Raw genomic sequence first — 25,659 nt, forward strand, 5'->3', positions numbered from 1 at the left:
CTTCATTAGGACATGTCGACACCTTCATTAGGACATGTCGACACCTTCATTAGGACATGTCGACACCTTCATTAGGACATGTCGACACCTTCATTAGGACATGTCAACACCTCCATTAGGACATGTCGTCACCGTCATTAGGACATGTCGTCACCGTCATTAGGACATGTCGACACCTTCATTAGGACATGTCGACACCTTCATTAGGACATGTCGACACCTTCATTAGGACATGTCGACACCTGCATTAGGGCATGTCGACACCTGCATTAGGGCATGTCGACACCTGCATTAGGGCATGTCGACACCTTCATTAGGACATGTCGACACCTGCATTAGGGCATGTCGACACCTGCATTAGGGCATGTCGACACCTGCATTAGGGCATGTCGACACCTGCATTAGGACATGTCGACACCTGCATTAGGGCATGTCGACACCTTCATTAGGACATGTCGACACCTGCATTAGGGCATGTCGACACCTTCATTAGGGCATGTCGACACCTGCATTAGGGCATGTCGACACCTGCATTAGGGCATGTCGACACCTGCATTAGGGCATGTCGACACCTGCATTAGGGCATGTCGACACCTTCATTAGGACATGTCGACACCTGCATTAGGACATGTCGACACCTGCATTAGGGCATGTCGACACCTGCATTAGGGCATGTCGACACCTGCATTAGGACATGTCGACACCTGCATTAGGGCATGTCGACACCTTCATTAGGACATGTCGACACCTGCATTAGGGCATGTCGACACCTTCATTAGGGCATGTCGACACCTGCATTAGGGCATGTCGACACCTGCATTAGGGCATGTCGACACCTGCATTAGGGCATGTCGACACCTTCATTAGGGCATGTCGACACCTTCATTAGGACATGTCGACACCTTCATTAGGACATGTCGACACCTGCATTAGGACATGTCGACACCTGCATTAGGACATGTCGACACCTTCATTAGGACATGTCGACACCTTCATTAGGACATGTCGACACCTGCATTAGGACATGTCGACACCTGCATTAGGACATGTCGACACCTGCATTAGGACATGTCGACACCTGCATTAGGACATGTCGACACCTTCATTAGGACATGTCGACACCTTCATTAGGACATGTCGACACCTTCATTAGGACATGTCGACACCTGCATTAGGACATGTCGACACCTGCATTAGGGCATGTCGACACCTGCATTAGGGCATGTCGACACCTGCATTAGGACATGTCGACACCTGCATTAGGACATGTCGACACCTGCATTAGGGCATGTCGACACCTGCATTAGGGCATGTCGACACCTGCATTAGGACATGTCGACACCTGCATTAGGACATGTCGACACCTGCATTAGGACATGTCGACACCTGCATTAGGACATGTCGACACCTGCATTAGGACATGTCGACACCTGCATTAGGACATGTCGACACCTTCATTAGGGCATGTCGACACCTGCATTAGGACATGTCGACACCTGCATTAGGACATGTCGACACCTTCATTAGGACATGTCGACACCTGCATTAGGGCATGTCGACACCTGCATTAGGACATGTCGACACCTTACTCGGCATTCCAGCGGTGTGTTTGATCTGCGGATAGCCACCTAAAAATCCCTCTTATGCCTGACTGAAGTGAGTTTGGAAAAAAACTGAAAATATTCATCTTGGAAATAGTTTTCACAAACGTGAGTCTAAACTCAGAATCCAATAGGCTTCTCAAAAACAACAGGGTCAATGTGGTAGGATGTTGATTGGTGATTTTCTACATTTTCTTTAAGTTCCATCGTGTAGCCTGATTTCAGATGTGTCCATGTTAACGGGATTATTGGAAATCCTCCTTCTTGTAAACGTTTTAAACTATTATGACTTTTTCCACGTTTTGTTACGTTACATCCTTATTCTAAAATTGATTAAACATGTATCAATCTACCCCATGATGACATCACAATACCCCATGATGACATCACAATACCCCATGATGACATCACAATACCCCATGATGACATCACAATACCCCACGATGACATCACAATACCCCACGATGACATCACAATACCCCACGATGACATCACAATACCCCACGATGACATCACAATACCCCACGATGACATCACAATACCCCACGATGACATCACAATACCCCACGATGACATCACAATACCCCACGATGACATCACAATACCCCACGATGACATCACAATACCCCACGATGACATCACAATACCCCATGACATCACAATACCCCATAATGACATCACAATACCCCATAATGACAGAGAAAAAAGGTTTTTAGACATGTTTGCAAATATATTAAGAACAAATACCTTATTTACATAAGTATTCAGACCCTTTGCTGTGAGACTCAACAGTTTCCATTGATCATCCTTGAGATGTTTCTACAACTTGATTGGAGTCCAGCTGTGGTAAATTCAATTGTTTGGACATGATTTGGAAAGGCTCACACCTGTCTATGTAAGGTACCACAGTTGACAGGTGCATGTCAGAGCAAAAACCAAGTCGTGAGGCCGAAGGAATTGTCCGTAGACCTCCGAGACAGGATTGTGTCGAGGCACAGATCTGGGGAAGGGTACCAACAAATGTCTGCAACGTTTAAGGTCCCCAAGAACACGGTGGTCTCCATCATTCTTAAATGGAAGAAGTTTGGAACCACCAAGACTCTTCTTAGAGCTGGCCAAGCTGAGCAATCGGGGAGAAGGGCCTTGGTCAGGGAGGTGACAAAGAACCCAATGGTCACTCTGACAGAGCTCCAGAGTTCCTCTGTGGAGGTGCGAGAACCTTCCAGAAGGACAACCATCACTGCAGCCCTCCACCAATCAGACCTTTATGGTAGAGTGGACAGACTGAAGCCACTCTTCAGTAAAAGGCACATGACAGCCCGCTTGGAGTTTGCCAAAAGGCACCTAAAGGACTCTCAGACCATGAGAAACAAGATTCTCTGGTCTAATGAAACCAAGATTGAACTCTTTGGCCTGAATGCCAAGCGTCACATCTGGAGGAATACTGGCACCATCCCTACGGTGAAGCATGGTGGTGGCAGTATCATGCTGTGGGGATATTTTTCAGTGGTAGGGACTGGGAGACTAGTCAGGATCGAGGGAAAGATGATTGGAGCAAAGTACAGAGAGATACTTGACGAAAACCTGCTCAGGACCTCAGACCTCAGAAGGTTCACCTTCCAACAGTGCGCACTAACCAAGGTAGCCAGGTGCCAGGTGTTTCCTCCGACACATTGGTGCGGCTGGCTTCCGGGTTGGAGGCGCGCTGTGTTAAGCTGTGCGGCTTGGTTGGGTTGTGTATCGGAGGACGCATGGCTTTAAACCTTTGTCTCTCCCGAGCCCGTACGGGAGTTGTAGCGATGAGACAAGATAGTAACTACTAACAATTGGATAATACGAAATTGGGGAGAAAAGGAGTTTAAAAAAATGTATTAAAAAAATAATAATAGCTGTGCAGAAACCCTCCCCATACAACCTGACAGAGCTTGAGAAGATCTGCAGAGAAGAATGGGAGAAACTCCCCAAATACAGGTGTGCCAAGCTTGTAGCGTCATCCCCAAGAAGACTCAAGGCTGTAATTACTAAAGGTGCTTGAACAAAATACTGAGTAAAGGGTCTGAATTACTTATGTTTTTTTTTTTTAGAATTATGCATTTGCAAATTTAAAAAAAAAACTGTTGTGTCATTATGGGGTATTGTGTGTAGATTTCATGAGGATACATACATTTTTTTTAGAATAACACAGAATCCAAACTGGCATGTATTTTGTCCCCCGACAACAAACGCGATCACGACATCCAGGTTAAAATATCAAAACAAACTCTGAACCAATTACATTCATTTGGGGACAGGTCGAGAAGCATTAAACATTTATGGCTAGCTAATTTGTCCTATTTAGTTAGCTTGCTGTTGATCGCTAATTTGTCCTGGGATATAAACATTGAGTTGTTATTTTTACCTGAAATGCACAAGGTCCTCTACTCCCGACAATTAATCCACACGTAAAACGGCCAACCGAATCGTTTCTAGTCATCTCTCCTCCTTCCAGGATTTTTCATCTTTGAACTTATATGGTGATTGGCTACTAAACTTTCATAGTATTACCACGACGACCGACAACGCAGTTAGTCTTTCAATCAGCCATGTGGGTATAACCAATTAGGAGATGGAACGTGGGTATCTGCTCCTATAAACCTATGAGGAGATGGAACGTGGGTATCTGCTCCTATAAACCTATGAGGAGATGGAATGTGGGTATCTGCTCCTATAAACCTATGAGGAGATGGAACGTGGGTATCTGCTCCTATAAACCCATGAGGAGATGGGAGAGGCAGAACTTGCTTCGCGATCTGCGTCACTGATAGAACTGACTTCTCCACCTCAGGTGACGCGAGTGGTATAGTCAGGGTGTAAGGCTTTTAATGTAACAAAATGAGGAAGTCAAAGGGTATGAATACTTTACAAATGCACTGTATTTATTTGGACAGTGAAGCTAAATACTAATTATGGATAATCATGAATGAATCTTGAAAAGTGTATGCTAACTAAGACATGCTAACCTCTCAGCATTACAATAACAGAAGAAGTTAGCATACCCCAAGACACGCTAACCTCTCACCATTACAATAACAGGGGAAGTTAGCATTTTATATCGTACCCCCAAGACATGCTAACCTCTCATTACAATAACAGTGGAGGTTAGCATTTTATATCATACCCCCAAAACATGCTAACCTCTCACCATTACAATAACAGTGGAAGTTAGCATTTTATATCGTATCCCAAGACATGCTAACCTCTCACCATTACAATAACAGGGAAGTTAGCATTTTATATCGTATCCCCAAGACATGCTAACCTCTCACCATTACAATAACAGGGGAAGTTAGCATTTTATATCGTACCCCAAGACATGCTAACCTCTCACCATTACAATAACAGGGGAAGTTAGCATTTTATATCGTACCCTCAAGACATGCTAACCTCTCACCATTACAATAACAGGGAAGTTAGCATTTTATATCGTATCCCCAAGACATGCTAACCTCTCACCATTACAATAACAGGGAAGTTAGCATTTTATATCGTATCCCCAAGACATGCTAACCTCTCACCATTACAATAACAGGGGAAGTTAGCATTTTATATCATATCCCCAAGACATGCTAACCTCTCACCATTACAATAACAGGGGAAGTTAGCATGTCTTGGGGTTTGATAATTATGCCTCTGTAACATTCTTATTCATTGTTCACGATTCCTTCAGGACTATCCGTAATCGTGGTAGCATCCACATGAATGTAGTGGTCAGAAACATATTTTATTCTTATTTACAATAAAAGTGACTCAAATTATACAATATATTATTAACCATTTAATTTCTATTGGGCACAAAATAATCTGAAACACAACCAAAACAAACAGCAAATGCATCCAACAAGTTTGTAGCGTCACAAGCTGGATGTCATCAGCGTCTGCTAGGAATTATGGGACCAAATACTAAGCTTTGTCGCATCATAAGACATTTCATGTTTATAGAGTATAGAGACAATTTATTTTTTTAAATATATTATACGTGTCTGTGTCTGTCTGTGTTCCCAGGTACAATGAGCTGCTGTTCATCATTGATACGTGTCAGGGAGCCTCCATGTATGAGAGATTTTACTCTCCTAACCTCATGGCCCTGGCCTCCAGTCAAGTAGGAGAGGACTCCCTGTCGGTAAGTAACCAGAACACACACACCTGGCCTCCAGTCAAGAAGTAAGATGGTGTTGATGTGGTTGTAGCTCTGTGTTGATCTCTAAGGTGTTGTTGATGTGGTTGTGTAGCTCCATGTTGTCCTCTATGGTGTTGACATTGTAGTAGCTCCATGTTGTCCTCTATGGTGTTGACATGGTAGTAGCTCCGTGTTGTCCTCTATGGTGTTGTCGACATGGTAGTAGCTCCGTGTTGTTGACATGGTAGTAGCTCCATGTTGTCCTCTAAGGTGTTGTCGACATGGTAGTAGCTCCGTGTTGTCCTCGATGGTGTTGTCGACATGGTAGTAGCTCCGTGTTGTCGACATGGTAGTAGCTCCGTGTTGTCCTCTAAGGTGTTGTCGACATGGTAGTACCTCCGTGTTGTCCTCTATGGTGTTGTCGACATGGTAGTAGCTCCGTGTTGTCCTCGATGGTGTTGTCGACATGGTAGTAGCTCCATGTTGTCCTCTATGGTGTTGTCGACATGGTAGTAGCTCCGTGTTGTCCTCTATGGTGTTGTCGACATGGTAGTAGCTCCGTGTTGTCCTCTATGGTGTTGTTGACATGGTAGTAGCTCCGTGTTGTCCTCTGTGTTGTTGACATGATAGTAGCTCCGTGTTGTTGACATGGTAGTAGCTCCGTGTTGTTGACATGGTAGTAGCTCCGTGTTGTCCTCTATGGTGTTGTTGACATGGTAGTAGCTCCATGTTGTCCTCTGTGTTGTTGACATGATAGTAGCTCCGTGTTGTTGACATGGTAGTAGCTCCGTGTTGTCGACATGGTAGTAGCTCCGTGTTGTCGACATGGTAGTAGCTCCGTGTTGTCGACATGGTAGTAGCTCCGTGTTGTCGACATGGTAGTAGCTCCGTGTTGTCGACATGGTAGTAGCTCCGTGTTGTCGACATGGTAGTAGCTCCGTGTTGTCGACATGGTAGTAGCTCCGTGTTGTCGACATGGTAGTAGCTCCGTGTTGTCCTCTATGGTGTCGACATGTTAGTAGCTCCGTGTTGTCGACATGGTAGTAGCTCCGTGTTGTCCTCTATGGTGTTGTCGACATGGTAGTAGCTCCGTGTTGTCCTCTATGGTGTTGTCGACATGGTAGTAGCTCCGTGTTGTCCTCTATGGTGTTGACATGGTAGTAGCTCCGTGTTGTCCTCTATGGTGTTGTCGACATGGTAGTAGCTCCGTGTTGTTGACATGGTAGTAGCTCCATGTTGTCCTCTAAGGTGTTGTCGACATGGTAGTAGCTCCGTGTTGTCCTCGATGGTGTTGTCGACATGGTAGTAGCTCCGTGTTGTCGACATGGTAGTAGCTCCGTGTTGTCCTCTAAGGTGTTGTCGACATGGTAGTACCTCCGTGTTGTCCTCTATGGTGTTGTCGACATGGTAGTAGCTCCGTGTTGTCCTCGATGGTGTTGTCGACATGGTAGTAGCTCCGTGTTGTCCTCTATGGTGTTGTCGACATGGTAGTAGCTCCGTGTTGTCCTCTATGGTGTTGTCGACATGGTAGTAGCTCCGTGTTGTCCTCTATGGTGTTGTTGACATGGTAGTAGCTCCGTGTTGTCCTCTGTGTTGTTGACATGATAGTAGCTCCGTGTTGTTGACATGGTAGTAGCTCCGTGTTGTCGACATGGTAGTAGCTCCGTGTTGTCGACATGGTAGTAGCTCCGTGTTGTCCTCTGTGTTGTTGACATGATAGTAGCTCCGTGTTGTTGACATGGTAGTAGCTCCGTGTTGTCGACATGGTAGTAGCTCCGTGTTGTCGACATGGTAGTAGCTCCGTGTTGTCGACATGGTAGTAGCTCCGTGTTGTCGACATGGTAGTAGCTCCGTGTTGTCGACATGGTAGTAGCTCCGTGTTGTCGACATGGTAGTAGCTCCGTGTTGTCCTCTAAGGTGTTGTCGACATGTTAGTAGCTCCGTGTTGTCGACATGGTAGTAGCTCCGTGTTGTCCTCTATGGCGTCGACATGTTAGTAGCTCCGTGTTGTCGACATGGTAGTAGCTCCGTGTTGTCCTCTATGGTGTTGTCGACATGGTAGTAGCTCCGTGTTGTCCTCTATGGTGTTGTCGACATGGTAGTAGCTCCGTGTTGTCCTCTATGGTGTTGTCGACATGATAGTAGCTCCGTGTTGTCGACATGGTAGTAGCTCCGTGTTGTCCTCTAAGATGTTGTTGACATGGTAGTAGCTCCGTGTTGTCCTCTAAGATGTTGTTGACATGGTAGTAGCTCCGTGTTGTCCTCTATGGTGTTGTCGACATGGTAGTAGCTCCGTGTTGTTGACATGGTAGTAGCTCCATGTTGTCCTCTAAGGTGTTGTCGACATGGTAGTAGCTCCGTGTTGTCCTCGATGGTGTTGTCGACATGGTAGTAGCTCCGTGTTGTCGACATGGTAGTAGCTCCGTGTTGTCGACATGGTAGTAGCTCCGTGTTGTCGACATGGTAGTAGCTCCGTGTTGTCCTCTAAGGTGTTGTCGACATGGTAGTAGCTCCGTGTTGTCGACATGGTAGTAGCTCCGTGTTGTCCTCTAAGGTGTTGTCGACATGGTAGTAGCTCCGTGTTGTCCTCTATGGTGTCGACATGTTAGTAGCTCCGTGTTGTCGACATGGTAGTAGCTCCGTGTTGTCGACATGGTAGTAGCTCCGTGTTGTCCTCTAAGGTGTTGTCGACATGGTAGTAGCTCCGTGTTGTCCTCTATGGCGTTGACATGTTAGTAGCTCCGTGTTGTCGACATGGTAGTAGCTCCGTGTTGTCCTCTATGGCGTTGACATGTTAGTAGCTCAGTGTTGTCGACATGGTAGTAGCTCCGTGTTGTCCTCTATGGCGTTGACATGTTAGTAGCTCCGTGTTGTCCTCTATGGCGTTGACATGTTAGTAGCTCCGTGTTGTCCTCTATGGCGTTGACATGTTAGTAGCTCCGTGTTGTCGACATGGTAGTAGCTCCGTGTTGTCCTCTATGGCGTCGACATGTTAGTAGCTCCGTGTTGTCCTCTATGGCGTTGACATGTTAGTAGCTCCGTGTTGTCGACATGGTAGTAGCTCCGTGTTGTCCTCTATGGCGTTGACATGTTAGTAGCTCCGTGTTGTCGACATGGTAGTAGCTCCGTGTTGTCCTCTATGGCGTTGACATGTTAGTAGCTCCGTGTTGTCGACATGGTAGTAGCTCCGTGTTGTCCTCTATGGCGTCGACATGTTAGTAGCTCCGTGTTGTCGACATGGTAGTAGCTCCGTGTTGTCGACATGGTAGTAGCTCCGTGTTGTCCTCTATGGTGTCGACATGGTAGTAGCTCCGTGTTGTCGACATGGTAGTAGCTCCGTGTTGTCCTCTATGGCGTTGACATGTTAGTAGCTCCGTGTTGTCGACATGGTAGTAGCTCCGTGTTGTCGACATGGTAGTAGCTCCGTGTTGTCCTCTATGGCGTCGACATGTTAGTAGCTCCGTGTTGTCGACATGGTAGTAGCTCCGTGTTGTCCTCTATGGCGTCGACATGGTAGTAGCTCCGTGTTGTCCTCTATGGCGTCGACATGGTAGTAGCTCCGTGTTGTCGACATGGTAGTAGCTCCGTGTTGTCCTCTATGGTGTCGACATGGTAGTAGCTCCGTGTTGTCGACATGGTAGTAGCTCCGTGTTGTCCTCTATGGCGTCGACATGTTAGTAGCTCCGTGTTGTCGACATGGTAGTAGCTCCGTGTTGTCCTCTATGGTGTTGTCGACATGGTAGTAGCTCCGTGTTGTCCTCTATGGTGTCGACATGTTAGTAGCTCCGTGTTGTCCTCTATGGTGTTGTCGACATGGTAGTAGCTCCGTGTTGTCCTCTATGGCGTTGACATGTTAGTAGCTCCGTGTTGTCGACATGGTAGTAGCTCCGTGTTGTCGACATGGTAGTAGCTCCGTGTTGTCGACATGGTAGTAGCTCCGTGTTGTCCTCTATGGTGTTGTCGACATGGTAGTAGCTCCGTGTTGTCCTCTATGGTGTCGACATGTTAGTAGCTCCGTGTTGTCGACATGTTAGTAGCTCCGTGTTGTCCTCTATGGCGTTGACATGTTAGTAGCTCCGTGTTGTCGACATGGTAGTAGCTCCGTGTTGTCCTCTATGGCGTTGACATGTTAGTAGCTCCGTGTTGTCGACATGGTAGTAGCTCCGTGTTGTCCTCTATGGTGTCGACATGATAGTAGCTCCGTGTTGTCGACATGGTAGTAGCTCCGTGTTGTCCTCTAAGATGTTGTTGACATGGTAGTAGCTCCGTGTTGTCCTCTAAGATGTTGTTGACATGGTAGTAGCTCCGTGTTGTCGTCATGGTAGTAGCTCCGTGTTGTCATCATGGTAGTAGCTCCATGTTGTCGACACTGTAGTAGCTCCGTGTTGTCGTCATGGTAGTAGCTCTGTGTTGTCGACATGGTAGTAGCTCCGTGTTGTCGACATGGTAGTAGCTCCGTGTTGTCCTCTAAGGTGTTGTCGACATGGTAGTAGCTCCGTGTTGTCGACATGTTAGTAGCTCCGTGTTGTCCTCTATGGCGTTGACATGTTAGTAGCTCCGTGTTGTCGACATGGTAGTAGCTCCGTGTTGTCCTCTATGGCGTCGACATGTTAGTAGCTCCGTGTTGTCGACATGGCAGTAGCTCCGTGTTGTCCTCTATGGCGTCGACATGGTAGTAGCTCCGTGTTGTCGACATGGTAGTAGCTCCGTGTTGTCCTCTATGGCGTCGACATGGTAGTAGCTCCGTGTTGTCCTCTATGGCGTCGACATGGTAGTAGCTCCGTGTTGTCGACATGGTAGTAGCTCCGTGTTGTCCTCTATGGCGTCGACATGGTAGTAGCTCCGTGTTGTCGACATGGTAGTAGCTCCGTGTTGTCCTCTATGGCGTCGACATGTTAGTAGCTCCGTGTTGTCGACATGGTAGTAGCTCCGTGTTGTCCTCTATGGTGTCGACATGTTAGTAGCTCCGTGTTGTCGACATGGTAGTAGCTCCGTGTTGTCCTCTATGGTGTTGTCGACATGGTAGTAGCTCCGTGTTGTCCTCTATGGTGTTGTCGACATGGTAGTAGCTCCGTGTTGTCGACATGGTAGTAGCTCCGTGTTGTCCTCTATGGTGTCGACATGATAGTAGCTCCGTGTTGTCGACATTGTAGTAGCTCCGTGTTGTCCTCTAAGATGTTGTTGACATGGTAGTAGCTCCGTGTTGTCGTCATGGTAGTAGCTCCGTGTTGTCATCATGGTAGTAGCTCCATGTTGTCGACACTGTAGTAGCTCCGTGTTGTCATCATGGTAGTAGCTCTGTGTTGTCGACATGGTAGTAGCTCCGTGTTGTCGACATGGTATTAGCTCCGTGTTGTCCTCTAAGGTGTTGTCGACATGGTAGTAGCTCCGTGTTGTCGACATGGTAGTAGCTCCGTGTTGTTGACATTATAGTAGCTCCATGTTGTCCTCTGTGTTGTTGACATGATAGTAGCTCCGTGTTGTTGACATGGTAGTAGCTCCGTGTTGTTGACATTATAGTAGCTCCATGTTGTCCTCTGTGTTGTTGACATGATAGTAGCTCCGTGTTGTTGACATTATAGTAGCTCCATGTTGTCCTCTGTGTTGTTGACATGATAGTAGCTCCGTGTTGTTGACATGGTAGTAGCTCCGTGTTGTCGACATGGTAGTAGCTCCGTGTTGTCGACATGGTAGTAGCTCCGTGTTGTCGGCATGGTAGTAGCTCCGTGTTGTCGACATGGTAGTAGCTCCGTGTTGTCGACATGGTAGTAGCTCCGTGTTGTCGACATGGTAGTAGCTCCGTGTTGTCCTCTGTGTTGTTGACATGATAGTAGCTCCGTGTTGTCGACATGGTAGTAGCTCCGTGTTGTCCTCTATGGCGTCGACATGTTAGTAGCTCCGTGTTGTCGACATGGTAGTAGCTCCGTGTTGTCCTCTATGGTGTTGTCGACATGGTAGTAGCTCCGTGTTGTCCTCTATGGTGTTGTCGACATGGTAGTAGCTCCGTGTTGTCCTCTATGGTGTTGTCGACATGGTAGTAGCTCCGTGTTGTCCTCTATGGTGTTGTCGACATGGTAGTAGCTCCGTGTTGTCCTCTATGGCGTCGACATGTTAGTAGCTCCGTGTTGTCGACATGGTAGTAGCTCCGTGTTGTCCTCTATGGTGTCGACATGTTAGTAGCTCCGTGTTGTCGACATGGTAGTAGCTCCGTGTTGTCCTCTATGGTGTCGACATGATAGTAGCTCCGTGTTGTCGACATGGTAGTAGCTCCGTGTTGTCCTCTAAGATGTTGTTGACATGGTAGTAGCTCCGTGTTGTCCTCTAAGATGTTGTTGACATGGTAGTAGCTCCGTGTTGTCCTCTATGGTGTTGTCGACATGGTAGTAGCTCCGTGTTGTTGACATGGTAGTAGCTCCATGTTGTCCTCTAAGGTGTTGTCGACATGGTAGTAGCTCCGTGTTGTCCTCGATGGTGTTGTCGACATGGTAGTAGCTCCGTGTTGTCGACATGGTAGTAGCTCCGTGTTGTCGACATGGTAGGAGCTCCGTGTTGTCGACATGGTAGTAGCTCCGTGTTGTCGACATGGTAGTAGCTCCGTGTTGTCCTCTAAGGTGTTGTCGACATGGTAGTAGCTCCGTGTTGTCGACATGGTAGTAGCTCCGTGTTGTCCTCTAAGGTGTTGTCGACATGGTAGTAGCTCCGTGTTGTCCTCTATGGTGTCGACATGTTAGTAGCTCCGTGTTGTCGACATGGTAGTAGCTCCGTGTTGTCGACATGGTAGTAGCTCCGTGTTGTCCTCTATGGCGTTGACATGTTAGTAGCTCCGTGTTGTCCTCTAAGGTGTTGTCGACATGGTAGTAGCTCCGTGTTGTCGACATGGTAGTAGCTCCGTGTTGTCCTCTAAGGTGTTGTCGACATGGTAGTAGCTCCGTGTTGTCCTCTATGGCGTTGACATGTTAGTAGCTCCGTGTTGTCGACATGGTAGTAGCTCCGTGTTGTCCTCTATGGCGTTGACATGTTAGTAGCTCCGTGTTGTCCTCTATGGCGTTGACATGTTAGTAGCTCCGTGTTGTCCTCTATGGCGTTGACATGTTAGTAGCTCCGTGTTGTCGACATGGTAGTAGCTCCGTGTTGTCCTCTATGGCGTTGACATGGTAGTAGCTCCGTGTTGTCGACATGGTAGTAGCTCCGTGTTGTCCTCTATGGCGTCGACATGTTAGTAGCTCCGTGTTGTCCTCTATGGCGTTGACATGTTAGTAGCTCCGTGTTGTCGACATGGTAGTAGCTCCGTGTTGTCCTCTATGGCGTTGACATGTTAGTAGCTCCGTGTTGTCGACATGGTAGTAGCTCCGTGTTGTCCTCTATGGCGTTGACATGTTAGTAGCTCCGTGTTGTCGACATGGTAGTAGCTCCGTGTTGTCCTCTATGGCGTCGACATGGTAGTAGCTCCGTGTTGTCGACATGGTAGTAGCTCCGTGTTGTCGACATGGTAGTAGCTCCGTGTTGTCCTCTATGGTGTCGACATGGTAGTAGCTCCGTGTTGTCGACATGGTAGTAGCTCCGTGTTGTCCTCTATGGCGTTGACATGTTAGTAGCTCCGTGTTGTCGACATGGTAGTAGCTCCGTGTTGTCGACATGGTAGTAGCTCCGTGTTGTCCTCTATGGCGTCGACATGTTAGTAGCTCCGTGTTGTCGACATGGTAGTAGCTCCGTGTTGTCCTCTATGGCGTCGACATGGTAGTAGCTCCGTGTTGTCCTCTATGGCGTCGACATGTTAGTAGCTCCGTGTTGTCCTCTAAGGTGTTGTCGACATGGTAGTAGCTCCGTGTTGTCCTCTATGGTGTTGTCGACATGGTAGTAGCTCCGTGTTGTCCTCTATGGTGTCGACATGTTAGTAGCTCCGTGTTGTCCTCTATGGTGTTGACATGGTAGTAGCTCCATGTTGTCCTCTATGGTGTTGACATGGTAGTAGCTCCGTGTTGTCCTCTATGGTGTTGTCGACATGGTAGTAGCTCCGTGTTGTCCTCTATGGCATCGACATGTTAGTAGCTCCGTGTTGTCGACATGGTAGTAGCTCCGTGTTGTCCTCTATGGTGTCGACATGGTAGTAGCTCCGTGTTGTCGACATGGTAGTAGCTCCTTGTTGTCGACATGGTAGTAGCTCCGTGTTGTCGACATGGTAGTAGCTCCGTGTTGTCCTCTATGGTGTTGTCGACATGGTAGTAGCTCCGTGTTGTCCTCTATGGTGTCGACATGTTAGTAGCTCCGTGTTGTCGACATGTTAGTAGCTCCGTGTTGTCGACATGGTAGTAGCTCCGTGTTGTCCTCTATGGTGTCGACATGATAGTAGCTCCGTGTTGTCGACATGGTAGTAGCTCCGTGTTGTCCTCTAAGATGTTGTTGACATGGTAGTAGCTCCGTGTTGTCCTCTAAGATGTTGTTGACATGGTAGTAGCTCCGTGTTGTCGTCATGGTAGTAGCTCCGTGTTGTCATCATGGTAGTAGCTCCATGTTGTCGACACTGTAGTAGCTCCGTGTTGTCGTCATGGTAGTAGCTCTGTGTTGTCGACATGGTAGTAGCTCCGTGTTGTCGACATGGTATTAGCTCCGTGTTGTCCTCTAAGGTGTTGTCGACATGGTAGTAGCTCCGTGTTGTCGACATGGTAGTAGCTCCGTGTTGTCCTCTAAGGTGTTGTCGACATGGTAGTAGCTCCGTGTTGTCGACATGTTAGTAGCTCCGTGTTGTCCTCTATGGCGTTGACATGTTAGTAGCTCCGTGTTGTCCTCTATGGTGTTGTCGACATGGTAGTAGCTCCGTGTTGTCCTCTATGGCGTCGACATGTTAGTAGCTCCGTGTTGTCGACATGGTAGTAGCTCCGTGTTGTCCTCTATGGCGTCGACATGGTAGTAGCTCCGTGTTGTCGACATGGTAGTAGCTCCGTGTTGTCCTCTATGGCGTCGACATGTTAGTAGCTCCGTGTTGTCGACATGGTAGTAGCTCCGTGTTGTCCTCTATGGTGTTGTCGACATGGTAGTAGCTCCGTGTTGTCGACATGGTAGTAGCTCCGTGTTGTCCTCTATGGTGTCGACATGTTAGTAGCTCCGTGTTGTCGACATGGTAGTAGCTCCGTGTTGTCCTCTATGGTGTCGACATGATAGTAGCTCCGTGTTGTCGACATGGTAGTAGCTCCGTGTTGTCCTCTAAGATGTTGTTGACATGGTAGTAGCTCCGTGTTGTCGTCATGGTAGTAGCTCCGTGTTGTCATCATGGTAGTAGCTCCATGTTGTCGACACTGTAGTAGCTCCGTGTTGTCGTCATGGTAGTAGCTCTGTGTTGTCGACATGGTAGTAGCTCCGTGTTGTCGACATGGTATTAGCTCCGTGTTGTCCTCTAAGGTGTTGTCGACATGGTAGTAGCTCCGTGTTGTCGACATGGTAGTAGCTCCGTGTTGTCCTCTAAGGTGTTGTCGACATGGTAGTAGCTCCGTGTTGTCCTCTATGGCGTTGACATGTTAGTAGCTCCGTGTTGTCGACATGGTAGTAGCTCCGTGTTGTCCTCTATGGCGTTGACATGTTAGTAGCTCCGTGTTGTCGACATGGTAGTAGCTCCGTGTTGTCCTCTATGGCGTTGACATGTTAGTAGCTCCGTGTTGTCCTCTATGGCGTTGACATGTTAGTAGCTCCGTGTTGTCCTCTATGGCGTTGACATGTTAGTAGCTCCGTGTTGTCGACATGGTAGTAGCTCCGTGTTGTCCTCTATGGTGTTGTCGACATGGTAGTAGCTCCGTGTTGTCCTCTATGGTGTCGACATGTTAGTAGCTCCGTGTTGTCGACATGTTAGTAGCTCCGTGTTGTCGACATGGTAGTAGCTCCGTGTTGTCCTCTATAGTGTCGACATGATAGTAGCTCCGTGTTGTCGACATTGTAGTAGCTCCGTGTTGTCCTCTAAGATGTTGTTGACATGGTAGTAGCTCCGTGTTGTCCTCTAAGATGTTGTTGACATGGTAGTAGCTCCGTGTTGTCGTCATGGTAGTAGCTCCGTGTTGTCGTCATGGTAGTAGCTCCGTGTTGTCGTCATGGTAGTAGCTCTGTGTTGTCGACATGGTAGTAGCTCTGTGTTGTCGACATGGTAGTAGCTCCGTGTTGTCGACATGGTAGTAGCTCCGTGTTGTCGACATGGTAGTAGCTCCGTGTTGTCGACATGGTAGTAGCTCCGTGTTGTCCTCTAAGGTGTTGTCGACATGGTAGTAGCTCCGTGTTGTCCTCTGTAAAGTAAAGTGTGAACAATCCTCCCTCCATAAAACCACTGTGATTATCATGGAACGTTTGGACATCTTGAAGAACGATCTGGCCTTAATGGCCATGTACTCTGTTATAATCTCCACCCGGCACAGTCAGAAGAGGACTGGCCACCCCTCAGAGCCTGGTTCCTCTCTACCTGGCACAGCCAGAAGAGGACTGGCCACCCCTCATAGCCTGGTACCTCTACCTGGCACAGTACACCCAGAAGAGGACTGGCCACCCCTCAGAGCCTGGTTCCTCTCTACCTGGTTTCAGCCAGAAGAGTTTTGGCCTTTCTAGGGAGCCTTTTCCTAGCCACCGTGCTTCTACACCTCAGCTGCTTGCTGTTTGGGGTTTTAGGCTGGGTTTCTGTATAATCTGCTGATGTAAAAGGGCTTTCTAAATACGTTAGATTTGATAAGAGTTCCTCATAGCCTGGTTTGTTCTTCCTGGCACAGCCAGACTGGCCATCGGGGTCCATCATGGCCTGGTTCATTCTACCTGTTACAGTTTCAGAAGAGGACCCTGGCTAGCACCCTAACATGAAGCCTGGTTCTCTCTACCTCTACAGCCAGAAGGCCTCTGGCCTCCCTCAGAGCCTGGTTCCTAGGCCTCTACCTCCCTTAGGCCTCCAGAGGACTGGCCCACCCTCTTAGCCTGGTACCTCTCTGGGACCTGGTACACCCAGAAGAGGACTGGCCACCCCTCAGAGCCTGGCCCACTGCACTCTAGGAAACACTGTCCCAGTTTTTGGCCACCTAGGGAGTTTTTCCTAAGCATGTTTCTACACCTGGCATGCTTGCTGTTTGGCTTTTAGGGGTCAACAGCCCTGCGCTCCCCTAGCACCGTTTTTAGGCAAACCTTCCCCATAATCTCCTGATCTCCCAAAAAAGGGCTTTATAAATACTGTTAAATTTGATAAGAGTTCCTATGTATGAAACACCATGTATTGTTCTTCCAGCACCAGCCAGACCTGGCTATCGGGGTCCATCTATGGACAGGTATACATTCTACCTGTTGGAGTTTCTGGAGGATTCCCTGCTAGCACCGCTAACATGAATGATCTGGTAAGTCTCTGCACGTCATACCTCCTTTAAGGCAAGCCTTCCTCCCTTAGGCCTCTGTAAAATCCCTATAGGCCTCCACCTCTCTTAGGCCTCTACCTCTCTTTTTATATTTTCTGGGACACATCACATTTAAAAAAAAAAGATAATTAAAAACAGGTTCAGCCCCTCATCGAGCCTGTGATCTTGCAGACAAGTTGACTCCACCTCAAGAACTGCATTTGTGAAAGGCTCAGCCTCGTTCAGGCAAATGAGAAATAAGTCCACTCAGGCTCCGGAAGGTCAAAGGTAGTTACTTTGGAGCAGTTCTCCCTTCATCTTGGGACCCCTGAAGGGGGGAAAACGGTTCATGACCTGAGGGGCCCTGGTCATAAGCTTAGTGCATTGTTTAGGGAATAGGGTTCCATTTGTGAGCTCTTTAATCACCTTATTACCACCCTCCCTCCCCTAGGGGTTTGACTCAGCCCCCTCCTGCCCCCAGGGGTTCTCATCTGCCCCCTGCCCCTATGCGTTCTATGCCCCCTCCTCCCCTTTTCTCCTGCCCTGCTACAAAGTTCCTCCCCTGGGGGTTCACTGCCCCCTCCGAGGTCCCTAAAGGGCTCCTTAAACTGACCCCAAAAAACATCTGGGGGTTCTAGCCCCTCCCTCTTTGGGGTTGCTGCCCCCTCCTGCCAGACAGGAGGGACGGGGGGGGCAGACAAGGTGCCTGACCTCACAGCTTTGGGCTCTGCTCTCTGTACTCTTCCTCCCTTCATCTTGAGACCTGATGGGGGGGAGAGACGGGGCGTCTTGAGACCTGATGGGGCCCTGGTCATAAGTAGTGCATTGTTTAGGGAATAGGGTTCCATTTGTGATGCGTCTAGGACCTTATTACCACCCTCCCTCCCCCTAGGGGTTCTACTGCCCCCTCCTGCTCCCTAGGGGTTCTACTGCCCCCTCCTGCTCCCTAGGGGTTCTACTGCCCCCTCCCTCCCCCTGGGGGTTCTACTGCCCCCTCCTGCTCCCTAGGGGTTCTACTGCCCCCTCCCTCCCCCTGGGGGTTCTACTGCCCCCTCCTGCTCCCTGGGGTTCTACTGCCCCCTCCCTCCCCCTGGGGGTTCTACTGCCCCCTCCCTCCCCCTGGGGGTTCTACTGCCCCCTCCTGCTCCCTGGGGGTTCTACTGCCCCCTCCTGCTCCCTAGGGATTCTACTGCCCCCTCCTGCTCCCTAGGGATTCTACTGCCCCCTCCTGCTCCCTAGGGATCATCCTGCCCCCCCTGCTCCCTAGGGGTTCTACTATCCCCTCCCTCCACCTGGGGTTCTACTGCCCCATCCTGCTCCCTAGGGGTTCTACTATCCCCTCCCTCCCCCTGGGGTTCTACTGCCCCCTCCTGCTCCCTAGGGGTTCTACTATCCCCCTCCCTCCCCCTGGGGTTCTACTGCCCCTTCCTGCTCCCTAGGGGTTCTACTATCCCCTCCCTCCACCTGGGGTTCTACTGCCCCCTCCTGCTCCCTAGGGATTCTACTGCCCCCCTGATCCCTAGGGGTTCTACTATCCCCTCCCTCCCCCTGGGGTTCTACTGCCCCCTCCTGGTCCCTAGGGGTTCTACTGCCCCCTCCTGCTCCCTAGGGGTTCTACTACCCCCTCCCTCCCCCTAGGGGTTCTACTGCCCCATCCTGGTCCCTAGGTGTTCTACTGCCCCCTCCTGCTCCCTAGGGGTTCTACTGTCCCCTCCCTCCCCCTAGGGGTTCTACTGCCCCATCCTGCTCCCTAGGGGATCTACTGCCCCCTCCTGCTCCCTAGGGGTTCTACTACCCCCTCCTGCTCCCTAGGGGTTCTACTACCCCCTCCTACTAACCCAAGCCACAATGGGCATTACCATCACAAACCCTTTAAATCCATTGTGGCCTGTGCCAGACATTCTGATGGATCACCTCCCACTAATGCATATTATTTCCACCAATCTTGTTGTTTTGTGAAGCTGCCCTGTCTCTTTGTTCTAGATTTCGTTTGTGGTATTAACAATCAATAATATGGATTAGTCTCCCTGGGCCAGAAGGGCTGTGTTTGGCGGGCGGGAAGGGACCGTGTTTGGAGGGGGGAAGGGACCGTGTTTGGCGGGGGGAAGGGACCGTGTTTGGCGGGGGAAGGGACCGTGTTTGGAGGGGGGAAGGGACCGTGTTTGGAGGGGGAAGGGACCGTGTTTGGAGGGGGGAAGGGACCGTGTTTGGAGAACCCTGCTTTACAACCTCCTAGAGTTGGGTTTGATAAAGAGTTCTTTGTGTTCCAGTTTAAGGTTTGTCCTAAGAGTCAGTGTGTGTCCACTCCGGGCCACCGTACAGACCTTTTCCTCCGTGACCCCGGAAACGTCCTCATCACAGACTTCTTTGGCAGTGTCCGTAAAGTAGAGATCACCATGGAAACCATCAACCTGACAGCTCCCATGGTGCATCTGGCTGTGGAAAGGTAAGATTTCCTGTTATTGTTGGAGTCACTTCACACATCAAATGTTAGCGGGAAGAATTGACTGTACCTTCTCTACAACCAAAGGTTAAAAGAAACCAAGATCATTTTTTAAAATTAATTTGACTGATTTTAAAGGAGCCACAGTAATAAACAGAGACACTTTTACAGTTTTTCAATTGAAATTATTATTAAAAAATTATTGCAACCAATAGAATGTTATACTTTATGAACTGGGTGGTTCGAGACCTGACTGCTGATTGGCTGACAGCAGTGATATATCAGACCTGTATAACACGGGTATGACAATACATTTATTTGTATATTTCTCATTATGTTGGTAACCAGTTTATAATAGCAAGAAGGCACCTTTTGTGGTCTGTGGTATATGGTCAATATACTACGGCTAAGGGCTGTATCCAGGCACTCCGCGTTGCGTCGTGCTTAAGAACAGCCCTTAGCTGTGGTATATTTAGCTAGGTATTACTGTTGGAGCTAGAAACTGTGCCAACCAACCACTCACATAATCTCACCCAAAATACAGCTCTTTTTTATAGTGTTGTGTACCAGACTTCTCTGTCTCTCTAATTGTCTGTGTCTGTGTGTGTGTGTGTAGTCTAATGTTGTGTGTTTGTCTTATCTAATGTTGTGTGTTTTGTCTTATCTAATGTTGTGTGTTTGTCTTATCTAATGTTGTGTGTTTGTCTTATCTAATGTTGTGTGTTTTGGTCGTATCTAATGTTGTGTGTTTTGTCGTATCTAATGTTGTGTGTTTTGGTCGTATCTAATGTTGTGTGTTTTGGTCGTATCTAATGTTGTGTGTTTTGGTCGTATCTAATGTTGTGTGTTTTGGTCGTATCTAATGTTGTGTGTTTTGTCGTATCTAATGTTGTGTGTTTTGTCTTATCTAATGTTGTGTGTTTTGTCTTATCTAATGTTGTGTGTTTTGTCTTATCTAATGTGTGTTTTGTCGTATCTAATGTGTGTTTTGTCTTATCTAATGTGTGTTTTGGTCGTATCTAATGTTGTGTGTTTTGTCTTATCTAATGTTGTGTGTTTTGTCTTATCTAATGTTGTGTGTTTTGTCTTATCTAATGTTGTGTGTTTTGTCTTATCTAATGTTGTGTGTTTTGTCTTATCTAATGTGTGTTTTGGTCGTATCTAATGTTGTGTGTTTTGTCTTAACTAATGTGTGTTTTGGTCGTATCTAATGTTGTGTGTTTTGTCTTAACTAATGTTGTGTGTTTTGTCTTATCTAATGTTGTGTGTTTTGTCTTATCTAATGTGTGTTTTGGTCTTATCTAATGTTGTGTGTTTTGTCTTATCTAATGTTGTGTGTTTTGTCTTATCTAATGTTGTGTGTTTTGTCTTATCTAATGTTGTGTGTTTTGTCTTATCTAATGTTGTGTGTTTTGTCTTATCTAATGTTGTGTGTTTTGTCTTATCTAATGTTGTGTGTTTTGTCTTATCTAATGTGTGTTTTGTCTTATCTAATGTGTGTTTTGTCTTATCTAATGTGTGTTTTGTCGTATCTAATGTGTGTTTTGTCGTATCTAATGTGTGTTTTGGTCGTATCTAATGTTGTGTGTTTTGGTCTTATCTAATGTTGTGTGTTTTGGTCGTATCTAATGTTGTGTGTTTTGTCTTATCTAATGTGTGTTTTGTCTTATCTAATGTGTGTTTTGTCGTATCTAATGTGTGTTTTGTCGTATCTAATGTGTGTTTTGGTCGTATCTAATGTTGTGTGTTTTGTCTTATCAGACCAGTAGGTGAGCTGAAGACAGAGAGCCAGTCATATGTGGACCAACTACCAGTGGCTGAGATTATACACCAGGTGAGACACTGCGGATCTCTGCCCACTCGTCACGACTACCCACTCGGTCTAATCGGTGGCAGTGGTATATCAGACCAGCCATTAGGCCCCCATGTTAAATAGCCTTCTCTTTCCCTTGTGCATTCTGACGTTCCTTCCTAGAAGTGTGACACCGCCCCACTATTATCCTATAGTTACAAACAAACAAACCTCCAGTCAGCGGCAGTCTTGTGGGCGAAAACATCTTCGTTGACGAGAGGTTGAAGGAGAATGGCTCATGCTTACAGGCTGGCCACAAACAGGAGAATAACGGCGCAGTACAACCGTGGTGTGCAGAACAGCTTCTCCAACAGAACTCTCTGATCCTTGTCATGGATATGAAAAGACAGCAGACGACCACACCGGGTTCCACTCCGATCATAACGAGAAGACTCGGCTCCAGTGGGCAACGCCATCACCAACCCTGGACAATTCAGGAGTGGAAAAACATGGCCTGGTCTAAGGAATCCTGGTTCCTGTTGGGTCATGCTGATGGCAGAGTCAGGATTTGGCATCAGGAGGATGACTCCATGTCCTCGTTCTGCCTGGGGTCAACAGGTACAGGCTGGTGGTGTAACGGTGTGGGGAATGTCTTCCTGGCACACGTTAGGTCCCTTGATACCAACTGAACAAGATTTCCATGCCACAAAGAATTCAGGAATATTCTAGAGGCAAAGGGGAAGGGTCCGACCCGGCACTATAAACACACGCTTCTTCAACTTGTATGCCAAGTGGATTCCAATAGGGATATGGTAACTACTTATTGATTAAAGCCGTACAATTAGGAAGTATGTTTGTTTTTTCACCTGTTTTCTATATTGTACGACATTACATGTTGATGTATTTCTGTACCAAGACGTCTTGTCTGTCTTCCCCGTCCTGTAGAAACCAAAGCAGAGGGACTGGCACCCTCCAGATGGTTTCATCCTGGGTTTGTGGACTCTCATCCTCCTGGTCTTCTTCAAGACGTACGGCGCCAAGCACCTTAAGCACATCTTCTAACCCCTGACCTTTTGAAGCTCGACCTCTGACCCATTTCTGCTCCTTGTGCGGTTTGCACCAGTTCCCTTGGCTTCCTAGATTTGAAAGAGGACTGGTATAGGACTCATGGTGAATACTCTTAAAGCGCAGGCTTTCATCCATCCGATTATTTTAAATGCACGGGGAATCGTGCACAACTGCGCACTTCAGGATAAAGGACAGACAATTGGGACGCGGTGTTGGCGAGGTCCCAATCTTCTGGATTACTAGAAGACTACAAAGACGTTATTAACAGGGAATGAATGACGCACTCTTTTAGTGGTAATTGCCTTTCTAGTCATTCTATTTCTATGGTTATTAACATTATCGAACGGGGCGATCTGTGATTGGTACATCCATTTTGTTACTGTTTGAAGAGCAGATGGTTTATGTTTAAACTCTGAACTGTGTTGGAGAGAATGTGGTTACAACACTGACCTGCACAAAGACACATTGTTGTGCCTTTCTGGACATGAACAGTACTCTGACTACTGATTACTGCTGGTGTTAATTATCCTGGACATAAACAGTACTCTGATTACTGCTGGTGTTAATTATCCTGGACATGAACAGTACTCTGATTACTGATTACTGCTGGTGTTAATTATCCTGGACATTAACAGTACTCTGATTACTGCTGGTGTTAATTATCCTGGACATGAACAGTACTCTGATTACTGATTACTGCTGGTGTTTATTATCCTGGACATAAACAGTACTCTGATTACTGATTACTGCTGGTGTTAATTATCCTGGACATAAACAGTACTCTGATTACTGATTACTGCTGGTGTTAATTATCCTGGACATAAACAGTACTCTGATTACTGATTACTGCTGGTGTTAATTATCCTGGACATGAACAGTACTCTGACTACTGCTGGTGTTAATTATCCTGGACATAAACAGTACTCTGATTACTGATTACTGCTGGTGTTAATTATCCTGGACATGAACAGTACTCTGATTACTGCTGGTGTTAATTATCCTGGACATAAACAGTACTCTGATTACCGATTACTGCTGGTGTTAATTATCCTGGACATAAACAGTACTCTGATTACTGCTGGTGTTAATTATCCTGGACATAAACAGTACTCTGATTACTGCTGGTGTTAATTATCCTGGACATAAACAGTACTCTGATTACTGCTGGTGTTAATTATCCTGGACATAAACAGTACTCTGATTACTGATTACTGCTGGTGTTAATTATCCTGGACATGAACAGTACTCTGATTACTGCTGGTGTTAATTATCCTGGACATAAACAGTACTCTGATTACCGATTACTGCTGGTGTTAATTATCCTGGACATAAACAGTACTCTGATTACTGCTGGTGTTAATTATCCTGGACATAAACAGTACTCTGATTACTGATTACTGCTGGTGTTAATTATCCTGGACATAAACAGTACTCTGATTACTGATTACTGCTGGTGTTAATTATCCTGGACATAAACAGTACTCTGATTACTGATTACTGCTGGTGTTAATTATCCTGGACATAAACAGACATGAACAGTACTCTGATTACTGATTACTGCTGGTGTTAATTATCCTGGACATAAACAGTACTCTGATTACTGATTACTGCTGGTGTTAATTATCCTGGACATGAACAGTACTCTGATTACTGCTGGTGTTAATTATCCTGGACATAAACAGTACTCTGATTACTGATTACTGCTGGTGTTAATTATCCTGGACATAAACAGTACTCTGATTACTGATTACTGCTGGTGTTAATTATCCTGGACATGAACAGTACTCTGATTACTGATGACTGCTGGTGTTAATTATCCTGGACATAAACAGTACTCTGACTACTGATTACTGCTGGTGTTTATTCTGTATTTATTGTATGGAATCTGGTGAATAGGGGTTTAGAGTTAAAACACAACTGAAGATTAAAGGATGGAAGCAGCGAATACTGGAAGACACAATCCTATGTTTGTTGTATTTTTATGTTTTATTATTTTTATGTTTTATTGTTGCATGGTTTAGAATTTAAAGAGGGAGAACGGAGAAGGAAATTGAGGATAAAATGAAGGGTTAAAATAAATACTGGAAAGCAAAATGGTCCTTCTCAGGAGAGCAGACCGGTCCTTCTGTAGCTCAGTTGGTAGAGCATGGCGCTTGTAACGCCAGGGTAGTGGGTTCGATTCCCGGGACCACCCATACGTAGAATGTATGGATAAAAGCGTCTGCTAAATGGCATATATTATATTATTATTATTATTATTATATTAGCAGACGGATGTGTTCTTTGAGATGGTTGATTGTCTTATTTGATGTCGTTTAAGGAAATGTGTGTATTCTTTATTCCTTTATTTTGTGTCTGGCAGCAGAGCTGTCTTTTTCCCTCATATCTATAATTAAAATTGATGGGACTGAAAGGCACTGAATTGAGTCGATGCTGATAAGAATATCATTTATTTAAGACCGTGCTGCTCTACATATTTCAGCACCAGGCTTTTTGGCTCAAGTTGCTACTCAGAACTGTAGGGATTTTTCCAAGTGGCTCCCTAGTCCCTATAGGGCTCTGGTCTAAAGTAGTGCACGATGTAGAGAATAGGGTTCCATAGGGCTCTGGTCTAAAGTAGTGCACTATATAGGGAATAGGGTTCCATAGGGCTCTGGTCTAAAGTTGTGCACTATATAGGGAATAGGGTTCCATAGGGCTCTGGTCTAAAGTAGTGCACTATGTAGGGAATAGGGTTCTGGTCTAAAGTAGTGCACTATATTGGGTGCCATATCAAATCTAACTTTATTTGTCACGTGCCGAATACAACAAGTGTAGACTTTACCGTGAAATGAAACTTACAAGCCCTGAACCAACAGTGCAGTTCAAGAACAAGAAAAGATTTACCAAGTAGACTAAAATAAAAAGTAATAATAAACAGTAGCACAATAAGAATAACGAGGTTATATACAGGGTATTACGGTACAGAGTCAATGTGGAGGCTATATACAGGGTATTACGGTACAGAGTCAATGTGGAGGCTATATACAGGGTGTACCGGTACAGAGTCAATGTGGAGGCTATATACAGGGTATTACGGTACAGAGTCAATGTGGAGGCTATATACAGGGTATTACGGTACAGAGTCAATGTGGAGGCTATATACAGGGTATTACGGTACAGAGTCAATGTGGAGGCTATATACAGGGTATTACGGTACAGAGTCAATGTGGAGGTTATATACAGGGTATTACGGTACAGAGTCAATGTGGAGG

The 25,659-nt window shown here is 46.8% G+C and overlaps 1 protein-coding gene across 1 annotated transcript in view; it reads left to right on the plus strand.

Moving 5' to 3' along the window:
• Positions 1-24,831, plus strand: part of LOC118380645 (GPI-anchor transamidase-like) — a 28,177-nt gene extending 3,346 nt beyond the window's left edge. Inside the window, 7 exon segments of the mRNA XM_052511853.1 lie at positions 5,643-5,760; positions 17,000-17,027; positions 17,030-17,071; positions 17,074-17,105; positions 19,373-19,548; positions 21,307-21,379; positions 22,283-24,831. Coding sequence (XP_052367813.1) covers positions 5,643-5,760; positions 17,000-17,027; positions 17,030-17,071; positions 17,074-17,105; positions 19,373-19,548; positions 21,307-21,379; positions 22,283-22,399 — 586 coding nt within the window. The 3' untranslated portion in view covers positions 22,400-24,831.
• Positions 24,832-25,659: the final 828 nt, after the last annotated feature.

The sequence above is a fragment of the Oncorhynchus keta genome, unplaced genomic scaffold (assembly GCF_023373465.1).
Source record: "Oncorhynchus keta strain PuntledgeMale-10-30-2019 unplaced genomic scaffold, Oket_V2 Un_contig_7615_pilon_pilon, whole genome shotgun sequence".
In the NCBI taxonomy this organism is placed as follows: Eukaryota; Metazoa; Chordata; class Actinopteri; order Salmoniformes; family Salmonidae; genus Oncorhynchus; species Oncorhynchus keta.